Raw genomic sequence first — 18,573 nt, 5'->3', positions numbered from 1 at the left:
CCTGGCTGAGCTGATATCTTATTCGGATCTATTCTTCCTGTCTCCATGTTTATTTGAAGAGGCGTAGAGTTTCACCTTCTCTCTCCGCTGTAGCAGCAGCCCACTGACTCAACCCCTGGTGGTCAGAACATGAGAGCAAAGGGGGGAGGGTTGGTTGGAGGATAAGGGAGGGTGGGAGGGTGGGAGGTTGGGGTGGCTGGGAGGCATCCACTGGCCTAAACACACTTGGAGAAGCAGACAGCATCTCAGCTGTGGTGCGCCCAATCAGCCCCGGCGACACATCACGCAACTGGGGCGCCGCTGATCAGTGACCACAAATAAACGCTCCCCATCCCCTCTCTCTCCTCATCCCTATGGGCTAACAGCTGGGTTATTCTTAGAAATTAAATAAATAACAAGAGTCTGTCAACTTCAAAGACCGCGGTTCACTGGATTGATTTGGGTGGCCATCACATCGCGTAATTAGCAAAAAGATTATGAGCAGGTAAATCTGAAAGCGACAGAAGTGAAGTCACAGGAGAGCAGGCCATGCGTTAATGTATCTGTGGGTGGCACTGGGTAGGTCTTACATTTATCTGTCATCCTTAGCATTTGAATTCCCGAAATACCCGAGCAGATTAATCTCTCTACTTTATCCTTGTCTGACTTTACTGGCTGTATCTAAGCAGAAATGTGAGGCGCTGTGCTCGGCGCGTGTATGTTTATATTTGCCTGACGGTGCACATGTGTGTGTGTGAGTGTGTGGCTGGGTGATTTTGTGATGCTGAGTGTTGGGTGGGAACCACCCTATTAAGCTGAGATGGAGACACCAGCTGAAAGCTCTGCAGTCACTGCAACTTTTTACAGGCCTGCATTGGCGCGTGCTGCTTCAGAGAGCCCTGACTGACATTCTTGCTGACGTGAATCGAATACTGCAAGATTCCTTGGCTGAACTTTTGACCCTGTGTCCCCATCCAGAAACCATGGCATGGTGCTCCATCCCAAACATGCTGGGCCAAGGCCTATTTCGGTCCACAAATAAAAGGGTGGGAGCCTGGCCCTTGCTAGACGATTACAAGCCGCGCTTCGGTGGAAACTTAACACTACCCAAAAATACACAATATCAAGAGTAACATTACACTCTGTAAAGCTCTGTCCCGATACTGCCAAGACATGAATATCACCTCATCCAGACGATGCGGTCAGATGAGGAACTGTGGGGTGTGTGTTTGTGTACATGTGTCATTTGAGGTACCTTCATGTGAATGGGGAAACCAGATTTGCGAGGCGCTGGAGTGGGGTCCGCCCCGGAAGGAAGGTGAGGAGGGCGAGGAGGGCGGCCGGGAGGGGTGAGACGGGTGGGAAGGGGGGGAACCCAAACTACTGGCCAGAAAGGTCCCCATGAAGGAGGCGGAGGAATTGCCCATCAATCCACTGCCTGCATTCCCACAGGGACAAAGGTAAGGAGAAAAAAAACATGGTTAGAATTAGAGGAGTGCATGTACACTGTGACCGAAAGGAGAGAGAGCGAGAGGAAAAAAAAAAAAAAACCTGTATCAGATCTAGATGTAGATGTAGAAGGATGGAGCCCACTGGCCCTCTAGGTGGAATCATTAAACCAGGCAGATTTGATCGCTGCTCTAGGGAGAGGATGAATGAGTGAGAGAGAGAGTGTGTCTGTGTGTGTGAGAGAGAGAGGAAGAGTGTGAGACTCTCCTCCCCCTCACTGACAGCAGAGTCCTCTCTCCCCTCGTCTTCTCTCCCCTCATACCGCCTCTCCCCATGGGCAGACAGAGGTCTCATCTCACAGCTGAGCACACACTTTCTCAGGCTCTCTCCCTCTCGCTCTCACACACTTTTGCTCCCGCTCCCCAGTGTCCCTTTCTCAATTTCTCTCCCTCCCTCCATTATCTTATGCTCTCCATCTCTCACTTTCATGCCCTCAATCTCTCTTTTTGCTCTGCTCCATTTCACCTCCTCTCCGTCTCTCTCTCTCTGTCTCTCTCTCTCTCATTCTTGCTTTTCTCTCTTACTCTGACTGTCCTGGACTTTTTCTTTCTTCCTCGGTTCCATTTTGGTGTTTCACTCCTTTTTTCCTTCCTGCTTCTGTTTCGTCACAGTGGCCCTTTTCTTTCTCCCTCTTTCCCTCTCTCTGTCTGACACATAGCATTGCATTGCTTTGTTCTTTACCATAATGATGGCACCAACAGAGCAATCTGTCCCTGGCTGGCTGAACTATGTGTTTAACAAGACTATGATGAGTAATTGACCATTCGTAGCACCGCCCGTGTGACTGGGGGCTGATTGTCTATTATGCATTGCTGGGCAAGCTGGAGAAAACACACTGATTAACCACTGCTTAAATTGCATTCCCATTACGCGCCCGCCAGTGCACTTGAGCGAGGGGCCCGGGTGCCCGGCTCTTTGCACATTTATTTCCCCCAAGTCACACTGCCGTGAAGTCTCATGCATATGTATGAGGATTCCTGGATGAGAGCACACATGCACATACTTGCACAAACACACACATTTGTGTTTCATACATTGCGCGCGCAGAGTTAGCTGTGAAAGCGCAGGGGAGAGCGACATGGTAAAAATTCATTATCAGCCCCTCATGACGAGCTGATCTAACAAGGAACGCTGTGTGATTTGATTTTCTTTAAACATGAATCAGTCCAAACATGAATCGATCCTTTTCTGGGACTGTGAGAACAATTGCGAGGAAGTCTTAATCAGTCAGGCAGTGAGTGAGCACATCCTCTGGGCAGACAGCAGGGATAAACCCATCAGTCTGCCGCTTGCTCCTGCACCAAATAGGCTATGGCTCATGGGCCAGAGCACAGGCAGGCAGGCAGACACACACACACACACACACACACACACACACACACACACACACACACAATAGGCATGGATACACTTTCTCGCAGACATGCTGATACACCTCTGTCACACTTTGCACCACAGCCCCAGACAGGTGGAAATCCCCCACAATCCCCAACCTTACAGAGCCCTACCTCAAAAACTACCTGAAAACCAGCTCTATGTGTGTGTGTGTGTGTGTGTGTGTGTGTGTGTGTGTGTGTGTGTGTGTGTGTGACTGTTCACACATGGGTCCATCACAAAGTTGTAGAAAAATAATCAGTCACCTCTGCATTTAAACCTACTATGTAAATGCTTCAGTGCAATATAGTCTCTGAAATTAAGGTCCTTATTTATTGATACCAGTGTCTATTACTGATGCTTACTGCGTTGTGGCCAGTGAATGTACAGTACATCCATTCACAGTTTATATCTGAAGATATCAATTGCCAGTAGTATTTCTTGAACACACTCTGATCTGAGAAATCAGCTTGGAGAATCAGTGGGCAGTATTTAAGTCAAGTGATCTGCTCTCACTGCGCTCAATTTTGTCTCCAAGTCATTTTTAAGGATGGATTATTTTGGCCAAACTTAAGTGTAAAAAGGTCCGGGAAAAATTCTCGTGAAAAATTGTCTGTAAACGAAACTGAGAAAAACTGAGAAAAACTGGCAAAAACTTTAAGTAGATGGTCTAAGAAAACAAAGGATTATTGAATATTGCTGAATGTCTATGCTCATGTTGTGGATAATTCTTATTCTGAAATTTCATTCAAATTGCAGTCTGTTAAAATCTTACCTCCCTGATTATAATGAATTGTGGGTATACCACCCTCCCCCCATGATGTCACCATCCATTGCGATATTTCACAGTAAACATTATTATGTGTTCAGCAGACTTGGACCAACCCCACCGCTGAACTATTATTAGCTATTATTTCTACCATAATTGAACAGTTTAACCGCATTTTTAAACATGGACACATGAATTTCCCCTGGGGATGAATAAATATGTTTCTGTTTCTCTCTGCTATTTTTATGAAACATTTTGCATCAACCGTATTTTTCTGATGTGGTATAGAGATAAAACTCAAAGTGCAGACAAACAAACAATGAGCGAACATCCACTTCCATTACAAACACTTGCAGTACAAAGAAGACAGAAATGATGTGGAGGACTTTACAAGGCCTTCAGCGAAGAAGGAATGGGTGCTATAGCAACAACGTGCATGTAGGTGTGAGGCACTGAGTTAGCCTGATGACATACTACACTATCCTTGTTTCGCTCCCTTTTCTACCCCCCACCCCTTTTCCCCTCTGTCCTTCTCCGCTGCCACCTCCTGTCACCTCTGTCCCTGCGGAGCGCTCCTGGCACAGCTCTGTGGAGCGCGGGGTGGGGGTCGGAGGGGGGAGGGGGGGGGGCTGGAGGGGGTGGATTATGGCCAACGTGCTTACCAGGCACACATCCAGCCCCCATCATCCAGACACCCAGGGCTCCTGTATGGCACCGCCTTCCACATTGCTCACTCGCCGACACCCCCCTCCTACTTCTCCTCCTCTTTCTGTGTGTCGCCCTCAGGAACCCCAGCTTTCCTCAGCGCCTCCGGCTCACATAAATCAGCTAATCCTCCTGCATTATTAACAGCCTCACCCCAGAAAGAGAGAGAGAGGAGGAGAGAGACATAGAGAGTGACAGGGAGAGGCCACGAAACCCCTCTTCACACACCGAGAGAGGAGAGAGCCTCTGCCAGGAAGACAAGGAGAGAAGAGGGACAATACATACAAAGGGGATGTCTGGATGTCAGGCAAGGAGATCTTTGAAATTTAAACTGATGTTAGGGGAGGAGGATCAGATCAACTCACACATGAAACCCTCCCACAACACAACCGGATCAAGCTTCTAAACAATCCAGTTAAGCCGTGGGGTCAGGACAAGGAGAGGGGCTGACCACTGCTCCAATCTGAGCTGCGGCAGGTACAGAATACTAAAACAGTGGCCTTCACCTCTGTCACACCGTCTGCTTGCTGACTCCACAACCTGTCACTCTCACTAAGTGACCCCTCCCTGTGTGTTTGTGTGTATCGTTCGCCTCCTGCGGAGAATTATACTGTGCATGTTGCTGCGCAAATGTCTGTCCTTGTCTTGCAGTTCGTCCGAATGTTCTCACACCAGCCACACAGCACTGGTGCGAACTTCCTCCCTGGACCCACTGAAAGCCTAATGAATCGGAGGTGTTGGTGAGAAAGCACACATGCAAAGGCGGCTCCAATTTGGGTGCTGACCAAAGCAGTGCAGAGCAAGTGGGGTGAAGGTCCGAGGCATGACAGCACTCACCATGGCTGTTTATTTAACAGCTTATTAAATGGTGACATGGATCCAAGGGGCCTGCCACTGCTATGCCAGCTCCTTGAAAGTTGTGTTTTCTCTGTCTGCATTTTTTTTTCTGTTTTTTTGTTGAAACCCCTGTTTATTTATTTCTCTGGTTCTTAAGTGGTGCTAGCGATGCACTTGCATGGGCTCTTAAGAAAATCGGGTCATGTGCATCCTAATCGGCGCCGATCCCTGACAGTGATGAAGATTAATCCTATTAGAGAATTAAAAGAGAAAGGGGCACTGGGATGGGGGAACCCCACCCCCCTCCCTGACATCTAAACATCCCACCCTGACTCCATCTCTAAAAACGTTGCGTTCAAATGGGTTCAAACATACAAACAAACACAGAAATATTGCAGAACCTCTGGAGGTGGAGGTGTTAACTAGTGCTACTGTATCGCTCCGGCGTGGGTGAGTAGGGTGAAGGAGTCCAGTTTGTGCACAATAATAACAACAACAACAACAACAACACAAATGCATACACACACAGTAACGTGCCCCCCCCCCCCCTGCCTAGGATGGCACGGAGTAAGCAGCAGGAGGAGAGGCGGAGCAGGGAGAAGAAGGCCCAGTTGTCATGGGAACGAAAGAGAAACAGCGCTTGAGGCAAGGAGGCTGAATGCTAGCCATTACAACAGCAGTGGGCAGATGCGGTTGGTCAGTGTGATGCTCAACAACAACAGCCCTCCCAACCTACCTTGAAATCCCACCCAAACACACATACACACACCTTTACCCCAGGTTTAATCTGGTTTCAATTGTTATGCTGCTGGGAGTGGGGCTCTCGTAATCTTTGCCCTGTTTGGGTCACTAATCTGCTCCAATGACTGCCCCTACACATTTATGTAACCAGAGGGATCAGTGGTTGTTTGGTGTCTTAAAAGGGAATTATACAATAATGGGATATAAAAGGATTCGTCTTTGTGTGGGCCAAGAAGTGATGAGGGGGGAGGAGGGGGGGGGCTGAGAAGACAACAAGCACCCACCCACAACACGTTGTTCTTTTGAGTGCTGGGAATCAGATCAAAATTTCCTCCTGGAGAAATGCACACCCATTCATATGCACTTGCACAACGAGACACACACACACACACACAAGCGTATATCTACGGCTCTACCTATTGTCTAAGAGAAGATAAAGTACAATTATTCCACCATGCATCATATTTCCCTGTCTGCTCTTGAAAAATGAGCCAAGGTAGACTTCAGCTCTCTGTCTTATCTGCAGACGGCAGCCTGGAGGGACGGATGGACGTGTCGTCTAGACAAGGACACCAGACAGAAAACACGAGATGAGAGTGATGGTGACAAGAGAAGAAGAGAGGCAGAGAGAAAATTGCAGGTGTGACTGCATCAACCTGCTCTCCACAGCTCAATGATCAGCAAGCGCCAGAGAAGGGAGGATAGAAGCAGAAATGCCAGGAGAGAGAAAAGACACACACACACACACACACACACTCTTTCGCTCTCTCACACACACAGACACACCACTAGTTTATAAGACCTCCTGTCACAGAAGGAGTCAGTGAGCGCAAGGCAGCTGAGGTTGCACAGTCAGCGGTCAGTGCCATGTGGCAGCCAGGCTCTGGAGCTCTTCACAGCGCACCCTGAATGATCACAGCTCGCATACTTTCCCTCTGTAGCAAAACACACTCTCCTCCGTCTTGTTTCAAATAAATTAAATCAGATATCATCAAGGGTTAGATGATCAAACAGAAAACAAGAAACATTTAGTAGTCTCTAGGGCTGTTTCAATCCAGCGGCTAGCAGCAGAAGCTGTGGCTGCCGCTGCTGTAACTCTCTGTCACAGTAAGACAAGACACCAGGACATGTTATTGGTGCGATAGATAGAAGAATCACTCGTTTGAAGCTGAAGAATCTCTGAGTCGCGAGTCTTAATAGTTTGGCTCTTTAACACTTGGCTGATATAAGGAAGATTTTAAAAAGCGGAGAGACGGCAGGGTGAAGAAATAGACATCTGAATGTTTACTTACCAAGTAAAAACATATTGAGCAGGATGTCTGTTGGTAAGAGAGTTTCACTCCCACTTCAGTGTCTTTCTCATCAGACTTTCCTACCGATGCAGTTCCATGTTCTGCCCAAGGAATTCAGACGCCCAAGAAGAAGCCAGCCAGACTTTCCACACACACATATTCACTCATAAACACACAACTTGAGTTTTCAGACCCTTTTCCAGTAACATAGGGGAAACTGGATTGGATTGGGCAACTGTACACACCAGCGGCCCCAGACAGACTGCACACACTACCCTGAAGGGCCGCTGACTAACCCAGCGCCTACTTCCTCACAATAAAACACAGAAGGAATTTCAAATGGCTACTAAAGTGGGGGGATTTCCTTCAAACAGTCAAAGTCATCTTGAAAACATTAGCGCAACTGGTAGCCAAATTCCTCCTCACTTTGGAAACAACCGTAGCAAGAAGAGTGTTTTTTTTGTTGTTGTTGTTTTGTTTTGGTCGCTTGCCCCCCCTGCTTTACAAACTCCTTCCGACTTTATCCTTTTGTGTTAGATTGGATGGTGGGACTGAAGGAGTAGCCCCCCCCCTTCCCTACAACTGTAGTAGGAGGCTGGTCTGATCAGAAGCAGAAGTGAGAGAGAGAGAGAGAGAGAGAGAAAGCAGGCGGTCCGGTCCTGGAGCCGGGCCCAGTGCAGGGGTGGGGGAAAGTGGCAGCAGCGCACGCCTCCGACACTCTCCACACTGCGTGCCTGTGGAGTGAGTTTAGTGGATGTGGTCAGTGCGGGGGAGGGAGAAGTGGAAAGGGAGCAGGAGAAGCTGTTGGAAGAACGGATAGAGGAAGAGAGAGAGAGAGAGAGAGAGAGATGGCCTGCACTACAAGGCAACATCCAGAGGAGGGGCAAGGAGGGGGCGAGAGTTTAGACTAGAAGTGGAGATAAGGGTGCGAGGAAGTGTGAGAAACTTTGAGAGCGAAAGAGTGTGTGGGAGTGTGTGTTGCTGAGCATATGCGATCCTCCGTTTGTGTGTGCGTGTGTGTGTGTGCATATGGTGGTCGTCTCGCTGAAGTTGACAGGCCGTGTTTGCAGAGTGGCTTCATGGTCAGCCGCTCACTCGCGATTGAAGTGATGGCGGGGTAAAAGTGATTCTGGGAGAATTTTTCTTTTTTTTTTTTGTGCTCAAGTGCTATGCAAATAAAATGGGCTTGGGCAGGTCAGCCGAAGCACACCGCCCACTTCACCCAGCTGTTTATACAATATACAAGTTGACATGATGGGGATAAGAAAATTCAAGTCCTAAACAAATTAGTCCAACTGGCTTGTCCCAGTTTGGCAGGGAGCCTGAAAGCAACAATGGATCCACACAGGCTGCGAGGATGCTACAGAGAAAACAGATAGGAGAAAATGTCTCAGAGGGATGTTTTTTGTTCTGGTTGGGGTGGAGCGGTGTCAAAAAACATGCACACATCCCACCAATATATGTTTTTTCTTTGTCTATTCTTTTTCTCACCCTCTTTCATTATCTGTAAACAAGTCTCTCACGGCGAAGCAGGTATAAAGCATATGGCACTACCTGGCCAGAGCTGCTGCTGCTGCTGCTGAAGAAGCCTTTTATAGGCACAGTAAATAAAGAGCTGGACACACAGAATCAGTGCAGCTATTTGTTGAAGAGCAGTCCAGGAAGTGTGTCGTTTAAGAGACAGTAAGACCTCTGACAGAAAGTAAGAGCCGGCTAAAGGGGGTTGAGCAGGGTGGGTGGAGGCCACAGGGTAAGACGAGGACTTCGATATAAGGGTGAGGAGGTAAAAGGTAAAGCAAAAGTTTCACCTTGCTCAAGAAAACTGGACATAGAGTTGCCAATGGTTAGACTAATGGCCGAGCCAAAGGTCTGGACTTGTCATTTTGGACCTGTTTCTGAGGTCTCCTCTGTGATCCATGTGAAAGTGTGATGATGTTTCTGAGTCACTGGCCTCATCTGCTGAGAGAACAAGCAGGCATTCCAGGCCGGGACACAAGAGGTGGGAGGATGGATTTGAAACAGCACCGGGACCAGGCCAGGACAAATGAGCTCAAGGCCCATTACCTTCCTTTTATACCCACCCACACATGCACACTCACATTCCCTACGCCCACAACACAGATTTAATAGCACGTACAAGAAAAGGAGCATCAAAAACATTTTAAAAAAATAGTTCAACTGCATGCGCTCTCAGTTTCTGTCGCTCGGTCCTTTTTTTCTTCTGAGAAGTTAAATGTTGATGATGTTGCGCATATTACTCCAGACCAGTGTAGTGGCGCTTGGACTTGCCGCTCGTTACAGAGTGTTTTCTCTCCAAGCACCACCTTGTTATTTCCATCAGCGTTTTACTTTATTAAATCCCCCTCCACGCTGCCCGGCGCTACAGCAGCCGTTCTTCTGTCTCTTGGTTCAGACAAAACGCAAGCGTTTCTTACGGACCGGCCGATAAAGGCTCGACATTTTGCTGAGAGCTTCCAGGGGCCAGAAGCACTTTGTTCTTTGTATACAGGGAAGCTACACACTCCTCAAGGAGAACCATTTGTTATCTGTGCAAACTTCGGTGAGTGTGCTTGTTAACTGACCCATTGTTACATGAGAGCATTTCAGGGCCGTTTGTTGCGTCCTGGCTCTTTATTCCTGAGGCGTGAAATTGTGATTACCATAGTGGGGCTCATCCATCTCATTCTCTCATCCACACACACACACAAACACACACACACGCTAAGCATCCGCATTTTTATTTTGCTTTCTCTTTTTCTCTTCCCTTCACTCCTCGTATCGGTCTCATGATATACACACACGCGCGCAAACGAACACACATACAGCAACACACCCAAACACACAAAGAGCCGCCCACAGCTGCGTCAGGCCATCTCTCTAACAATCCAATCTGTTTTCTTTCCCATGATGTTTCCCATTGGCACAGAGAGGAGAAAATCAGATTTACTCCCCCACAGGGCCCATGCAGTTCCACTGATATGGAAAATGATTTCAGTGCTGCTTGAGCCCATAAACATTATTTTGGTCTCCCCTGTTAATGACACATTTCTTCCCAGCATTGTGAATCTCACAGAGGAAGAGATGAGTGTAAGGGGGATGAAGAGGGGAGGAGAGGAGAGGAGGAAGAGAGGAAGGGGGGAGGAATCCTCCAGGGGCCTCACTTACAACAGGGGAGTCCTTCACCCCTCAAACTGCATCCTGACATCCAAGACTTCTCTTACCCTCTCCTTCATCCACACACACTCTCTCTCACACACACATACAGCTAATCAACCATGCAGGAACTTAAATTGTCACAGCCTTCAAATAAAGCCCCCCAAAAAAATCAGAGCACAAAGATATCCCCGCTGGAGAACGAGCAGAGTCAAAGAGGGATTTCTCACCTCTCTCTCTCTATCTAGCTGTCAGCCTGATTCCAAACACACTGCATTTGGCTTCGGGGCTCAAAGCAGCCCCCCTACAATTGTGTCATACAGCCCACATATCTTTTATTGGTGGTAGCAGACAATATAGCACCACTCCCCCCCCACCCCAAACCCCCACATCCCCCTCCTCCTCTTGAACACAGGGATAAAATTTGTACTTTTAGTGGTAAGTTACAAACATTTTGTGCCCGAGGCATATTGTCAACGAGAGGAGCACGCCGTAGCCTCCAGTCCTAAACACAAGCCATTTAATGTGATGGTGTTAAAAAGAGACTCTAACAGGCCAATAGCGAGGCACTAAACCTCCCATTTGGCATCCATTAAAACCCATCTGCAGGACCGAATACGAGGGGGCGAACAGGAAATGGCCACGTTAGATATGACTAAAAACTGTCCTCCACTTTTGACTACATTCTCTTACAGGTCTCTCAATCTCCAGATCCAAAAATAGGATTTTCATGGTTCTCCTGTTCCACTGGAAACATCAAATGGAATGCTCTGGATCTGGTTTGCTTTACAGCTGATGACTGATCTGTCTAAATCCATTGGTTTTATGTTCTGGCCATGGGAATGGATGGGTGACTAACGGCCGCTTGCGTGCCATGTTTCAGCCGACGCAGCCAAAGCTCAGCCAGCCAGGTCACGGACACAGACATGCCTAGTAGTGGGAAAAAGACAGATTAAAACAAGTGCTCAGCACTATTCTCTCTAATTAGTCCCCTGTTAACTTTTGAACTTAATTGGTTAATTGAGATGTGGTTAGACTGGGCAGGTTTCCCCTCCCTCAGGGTGACCATACGGCTCCAGTATTTCAGCCTGGCACTGCCTGGCACAGGAGGTGGCTGCCTCTCTCTCGCTCTCTCCCTTTCTCTCTCTCTCCCTCTTTTTGAGCATCCCACCGCTCCAGTGACGAGGAGTAATGATGCCGCACAGGAGGCAGTAAAACTGTGTTTTGTGAGTGTGTTTTAGCAGAGATTGTACCCATGCACTGCACATATGCTTGTGCCACATCAAAGCAGCTCTTTGACAAGCCAGTCCTGGGTGGTCTAAACCTCTCTTCTCTCAACCAGCGGTGCTGGATAGATAGGCTTTGGAAAAGTGGAGTGTGGATGTGGGTGGATGTTACCTCACCACAGGCGAGTGTGTTGAACTCAGAAGTCAGTTTGCTTTGGAGGAAACACGAATAGTGCAAGGAGGGAGAACAAAAGTGTGGTGCAATACATAAGCAGATAAACACACACACATACACAGCCAACGCCATAGGCGTCACATTGCTTGAGTCTCCCGATCTCCTCTGGATGTATAATGATACCCACACCGCCACATAAATCTGCAAGCAGCTCGATTCATTGGGGTAGATTTTGCCTGCTGTCTTCCCCTTTTCACTTTCATCCCCTCTTCTCCCTTTGCTCCTTTGAGCCCCATCACTCATTCCCCTTCTCAGTTTTCCCTTTCCGTCCTCACACCCTCTCCATCATCCCTCCATCGCTCTCCCTCCTTCCCCCTGCTGTTCAGCTCCATATTTCTGTCCTCCCTCATCACCTCACTCTCTTCCCTCAGTTGCCGTCATCCACATGCTTGAAAATGGAAACACTTTCTCTTCATTTTTTGGGTTTTTAAAAACCGCTTCTCCGCCCTCTCCCTCGTCCCATTAGCGCTCTGTTTCTCGGCTCTTGTTTGTCCATCAGATTTCATGAAGCCTAGGAGGGTAATGAACGTCTTGTTTTATGGGGAGTCACAGGTTGGTCCCTCCCTCTGTCAGAACCGCCCATAAATCAACATCCCAGCGTTAAACTGGCAACCAGCGCTTGTCGGAATGTCCTCTTCTCTCTTGTCCTCCCATCTCCCCTTGCTCTGTCTTCCATCTGTGGCCCGGCGCCTCCTGTAGGTCACGGAGAGCAGTGCTAGACTCGATGGGCCTGGTTGAAGAGGCTGCTTTGCTGCTGTCCTTTGAGTTCTCCTGGATTGGCCTGTAATATGATAAAGTCCTGGAGTGATGCGTGTGAGAGAAACAGAAGGCAGCTCCCTGCTCTGGCTTCTCTCCGTCTGATGTATCCTGTCAGAGGCGCGGAGACAGAACAGTGCAGATAACGGAGCAGAGAGCCGCCGTGCCAGCCCGCCAGCCCAAGGTCTTACTGCAGCCCTGAATATCATTTCCCATTGGTTCACAAGGGGAACAAAGGAGAAATGTTTAATTCTTGCAGCGCTGGCCAAGACAAATGTAAGCATTTTTCTTCTGATAACCTACAGACATGGGGAGAGGGGGACCTTAGCTCGCCAAGGCCAAATGATATACAGTATTACCTTGTAAAGAACATGCTGTACAATCACGTGTGTGTGTGTGTGTGTGTATGTCTCCTTGCTTTTGTTGCAAATCTTCTTAGCCACGAGGACAACACTGTAGTTAGCCCCGTACAGTTAGCCACCTTTCTTTCCCCCTCTGTAGCAGCAGACCACAATTTCAAGTGCGTACAAGGTCAGCCAAATCACACAGTAAATTCTTTCATGAAACGCATCTGACAAACTGGGTTTTAAAGTTGAGTTATGTCTCCTGACCGCTGACACTGGTCATCCATGGAATGCTGCTGCTGGGGCCTGCTCAACATCTGCAGCAACACACTTGAGCAGAGACGAGTAAAATTAAGAGCATTTCCTGCAATCTGTACAGAGGAGGGGAGGTCATCTTCACCCGAAAATGAGCAGATGAAGTGTAACATAGAGCAGGACAGCAATAAAAAAAAAAAGAGAAAAAAAAGAAAGCCTCTTCTCCAGCTGAGTAGAAAAAGCACAATCCAAGGTCAAACCAGGGAGACGAGGGTGGGTGGAATGGGGGGGTGGGGTGGGGTGGGGGCATCATCTTGATCAACTGCTCATGGCTCGTCTGTCTGGTTGGCTGGCCGCGTCGCTACCACTGCAGCCGTCTATCTCCTTTAGCAATGATCACATCTAGTCCGCTGGACAGGTGGGTGGGCTGGACGGTAATTTCCCCCCCCTCACCCGCCTTCCCCTACTCCCCACACACACACACACACACACACACACACACACACTGTATTTGTCATATTCAGAAATGGCGGCGAGAGAGGACGGAGGCCTAGTGGGGTTATGAGAGGCTTGCAGCATCTGATCGAAGTTAACAGATGTGTTGCAGCTGCTCGTTTTGTTTGCCACAGCACATCCCCAACCGCACACACACATACTCAAACACACATACACATTCAATGGATAGACACACCAAAAAAATACCACTAGTTTATATATACATGTTAGCAAGATGAAAATTAAAATCATATATTTTCCAACCAGGCCATGCGCAACGGTACTACTGGCAGTGTTTTGGGTCTCAAATAAAAACCCACCATCCCAGAGTAACCATTAAACCGGCTTTGAACACTGTGCCTATGAGAGCACATGTTGGCTTTTCTTATTTTTCTTTAATATATGCTTAGCTCTGGCGGCCATAAAACATGTCAGCGCCTACCCGTTGGGCCAGAAAGCCTCGAGCTATGTGACGGGGGCCTGACCAGGAAAATGAGCGGTGAGCGAGTCATAGTCGTGGAGTTAAAGAGAGGAAGCACACACACGGGAGGCAGCGCAGAGAAACCTCAGCTGGGTGTCCTCTTATCCACGGGAGAGCAACAGCTTTCAGCAGGTTATCACAACGCCAGTGTGAGCAAGCCAAAGCACAGACTAAGATCTGGCGGGGGCCATAATGGAGAGAGAGGGAGAGGGGGGAGGGACGTGGAGAGACAGGGAAGGAAAATAAAGAAGAGTTATTAGGGTGATGTGAGGCAATGAGGGGAAGAAGGCCCAGTGAAATGTTTTGACACCGAAAAATAGCAAATGTGACACAGGTACTTAAACAAAGGTTTGAAAAGCAAACCGCTGTCGTCTTTCTTTCTGTGCCCTCTCTCCCTTGTTATCTCTCTCTCTCTCTCTCTCTCTCTCTCCTCTTGCTTGACACACACAAGTGATAGTCGCAGCTGCAACTTCCACAAACCGCTCATTCGCTTAAGCCCGGGGACGCCGCAGCTCGTCTCATCACTGTCAGACCGGCCCGTCATCGCTCGCCAGGTTGAGCAAGTGCTCCGAGCCGAATCCAGGTCCTTTACCCAGATTACTGCACTCCTTAAACACCCCATTATTTTCATGAACTCACATGAACACTACACACTACCGGTCTGGCAGGATGATTAGCCCTGCAACAGTTTTGGTACACTACTTTTGTGTAGTGGCGATTTGGGGTGACATAGATCCAAGCATCAGCAGTGGCAGCTTTGACTTGTAGGACCAATGCGATGCATTCCCTCACAGCCAGTGTGTGTGTGTGTGTGTGTGTGTGTGTGTGTGTTTGTTGGAGAGTGTGGTTTCTATCTCCTTACTGAATTTGTTCTGGCACACTGTTCTATTGTGGGGCTGGGCTTTGCACTCCTCAGATAAGAGAGCAGTTATGTCAACACTGGGTGCTGTGAAGGAGCCGCCTGGTCGTGTTGACATTCTACAACACTGCTTATTTACTCTGACCACAGAGTTCAGCCATCATCTGGCCTCTAATGCACTAATGACCAGAGGCCTCTCGAGGTGGAGCCCCCTCCTGGCTCTGGCCGGTACTGGCTGTCTGCTTGTAAGGTGAGAAGAAAGATGAGGGGGGTGGGGTTAACTAATGGCTTTGAATAACCCTGAGCTTAAAGCGGACTGCCAACAGATTCTGAAAAAAAAGGGGGTTGACAAATGCTTCCAACAACACGCACAAGCCCTAGTAGACTCAGGCAGCATGAGTCTGCATATTGAGCTGAGCTGAGCAGCCCTATCAGTAAAGAGCCAGTGGAGCAATCCATGCATAATTAGGGAAGGGGGGAGGGGGTTAATTGACTTCTTTGAGAAAGATCCTGATTTCTATCAGCCAGTCCCATAATCATGTGAGCCAGGGCTCTCATTAGGGCCCCTCCCTCATTTATCTCTCTTCCCCTCTAACCCTTTACTAACTCACTCACCCACTCCCTCCCCCTCTCCCACTCCTCACCCACACCCCCCGCCAGTTTGAAAAAAGGGTGAAACCCCAACCACCCCTGCTGTGCCCTCAGCAGGGCAGGAGAAGGGTGAGGCAGATTTATAGCTAGCACCTGAGTAAGGTGCACACTGGCACATAAACATGTGATGAGTGTGCACACACACACACACACAATAAGGCTCCAGACTGCAGTTGACCTGACTGTGACCTCAGTGCGGTAATGTACTGGCTAGCAGGTATCAGCAGCAAACCTGTGGGTGTGTGTCCCTGTGGCAATAAATGCTCTGCACATATAGCCATGATACTGCTCAGACGATTCACATATAATGTTTTTTTTTCCTGTTCTATTTCCAACAACAATGCCCAAACCGCAGGGACAGCACCATAACACGCTTTGAATTATTTACTGGCAGAAAGTATACACTAATGACATGCATCTTTACCACGAGCAAACTACGTTATGCTAGCATGTCAACAAGTCAGCATCATGTATAACTATGAATATTTACTAAGACTATGATTTTTCTTGGGCATGGCTTTAACCAGAAAGAAACCAGCTCCCTCCTGGCTGCTTCCCTTTCTCTTCCCTTCCTCCCTTATTCTTGGGAAGCGCCGGGAGACTTGGGGGAAAAGCTGAATTCCACTGAGAGAGAGAGAAAAAAAAGGATGACGTGGAGAAAAGAGATGAAAAGTGACAAATGAGAGATTTCCTTCACAAGCCCATAAATCAGCAGACGCGGGCCGGGGCAGTATGAGGCCTCCCTCAAAAAGCCAAACTTTTTTTCCTTTCACAGCCTGCGCTAACCACCCCTCTCTCTTTACATGCACGCAAACACACACACACCGACACAAACATATGTGGAGGCTCACATGCACAAGAACGCAAACTTTATCCCTTCCACTGTGCACACTCTCCCAGATGGTGTGTTGCTGGAATGGCATCCCCATTGCTCTCCACCAGTCTGGTTGTGGCGCGGCGGCCTGGCTGACTGGCACAGAAGCACATCTCATAAAAATCACTTACAGTTAAGAGTGGCGCAGGCTTCAAAGCAGCGCGCCTTCAAACCAGGCCTGTTAAAGGGTCCAAGCACGCGTGCTGAAATAAATCCTGCCCATTCTGTCACATAAAACACACAGGGTGGAGGGGCTGGGGGAGGTACAGCTGCTGAGACAGGTAAGCGTGACAGACAGACGAGGAAAGACAAGGGAAATGAGCTCTTCAGAGCATTTTCTATATGCGCACAGCGGGGAGCCTCATGCTGGGCAAGGATGTGGGAGAGCAGAGGCACCCTGCTGTGTTTGGAGGTATCTGCTGCAGTTGGTGGGGATGAAAAGAGCCAGCAATGGGAACAAGCGTCAGCATCCCCCTTTTTTCAGCTCCAATGTGCTTGCACAAGTGAATGTGGACCACGGTTGGATGTGAGATTAAATAGCACTGCCGTTAGACTGGACATATGTGCGCTGTGTAGGGAAAGGCGGCGGCTACGGCCTGGTGGTTGGAGAGCCGGGAAGTGGCGAGAAACTTGAGCCCCGTGCAGGACGGTCCCAGAGACCGGCGGATTGATGGAGATCCAAAAGGACTTAGGATCTGCTTTCATTCTGAATGTTCACCATCTGCTTGGCTGGAAAGAGAACCTACGAAGCTGGAGAAAACTCTGTCAACTGACAGATGAGACAGTAAGCGTAAAAGTGTGTGTATGTGTGTTGTGTACTTGTGTAGACAGTGTGTCAGTATTGATCCTCAAAGCAGCTCCACTTTCTGAAAGAAGATCTGTCAAATGGGGATACACACATTTACCCGCACACTCCAAAAAAGAAGGAAAAAAAAGGATTCAAGGAATACGTTGGGGACCATATAGACTCCTGAATAAAATCATTTCTCTAACATAACAGACATCTGCAGCGCCATCGCATGTTCCAGTTTGCCCAACCACTCAATTGACATAGTATTGATCCGTCCAAGTTTCCATGTGTGCGAACCGCTCTGGTCTGGTTAAGCCTCGTTACCATGGCTGACCACTTCTCTCCTAATACTTAAATGGTCTGTCACACATTAGCTGGGAAAGTACAGAAATTCCACATCAAAACAAACATGTCATGTTTTGTTTCCTAACAACCGCACGCAAATCCACGTGTGTGTAATCAGGTCCGTTTCTGATCCCTGAGCAGCCATCGGCTAACACTGACCTCCAAAAGCCCTCCCTCTGCGAAAACGCATTCTCTTGAATTGTCTCAAGCCTTTCTGTGACCTCTGACTAACGCAGTATGTAATCAGCATAGAGTCACACAGCAAAATTTCTTGTGAACTGTTTTGAAAGTTCTACCTGACCTACTGACCCCCGGAGAAACCACAATGCTATCTGTATTCCTTCTGTCTAGTTAAAAAAGAGATAACGCAGGCCTAATGGGCCTGATGAAGAAACAGCAGATAAACTCCCATAACTGTCTGCTCCATATGCTGAGAATGTGATGTGATTTACAGCACTTGCCAGCAAAACAGTAAACCACAGCTTCTCACAAACGGGGGTGTCGGCACACCTGAGAACAAGCTGTTCTGCAAGCAAAAAAAAAAAAAAAAGAGTAATTAAAATTATAGGGTGAAGGATGAACACAGCTTCTCAGATCTCTTACCTGCTTATTTATGCAAAAGACTTGCAGTATAATGCTGCATAAATCCATCGCTGTGTGTTATTATTCTGATTGCTGTCACAGATATATCGGCTAATCAGCGTTGTAACCGAAGCAGGTGGATTTACTACATCGCCCAACAGCCTCGTGCAGAAAGTGGAGAGAGAGAGAGAGAATGGCTGGGGCAGAATTAGGCACCTGCATCAGCCCCCCGTCCACCCCCACATGCTGCCCTCTCAGCTGCCTGCCACTCTTGTTTCCGCTCTCGCTCCTTTTATACAATCTCTCCACCGCACAGCTCCT

At 48.3% G+C, this 18,573-nt stretch overlaps 1 protein-coding gene across 12 annotated transcripts in view; it reads right to left on the bottom strand.

Annotated features, from left to right (window-relative positions):
- bahcc1a (BAH domain and coiled-coil containing 1a) overlaps nucleotides 1-18,573 on the bottom strand; it is a 63,916-nt gene that overhangs the window by 31,303 nt on the left and 14,040 nt on the right. For 10 of the 12 annotated variants that reach the window (XM_085784149.1, XM_085784154.1, XM_085784151.1 and 7 more), the window contains exon 3: nucleotides 1,235-1,417. In XM_085784149.1, the coding sequence (XP_085640275.1) occupies nucleotides 1,235-1,417 (183 nt within the window). Of the gene's footprint in view, nucleotides 1-1,234; nucleotides 1,418-7,206; nucleotides 7,530-18,573 lie in introns of those variants that run through there. The other 2 variants (XM_085784161.1, XM_085784160.1) reach the window with 2 other exon arrangements.

The sequence above is a fragment of the Trachurus japonicus genome, chromosome 8 (assembly GCF_045865225.1).
Source record: "Trachurus japonicus isolate A0001 chromosome 8, Traja_1.0".
Taxonomy (NCBI): Eukaryota; Metazoa; Chordata; class Actinopteri; order Carangiformes; family Carangidae; genus Trachurus; species Trachurus japonicus.
This window is presented reverse-complemented; position numbering and strand designations above follow the sequence as displayed.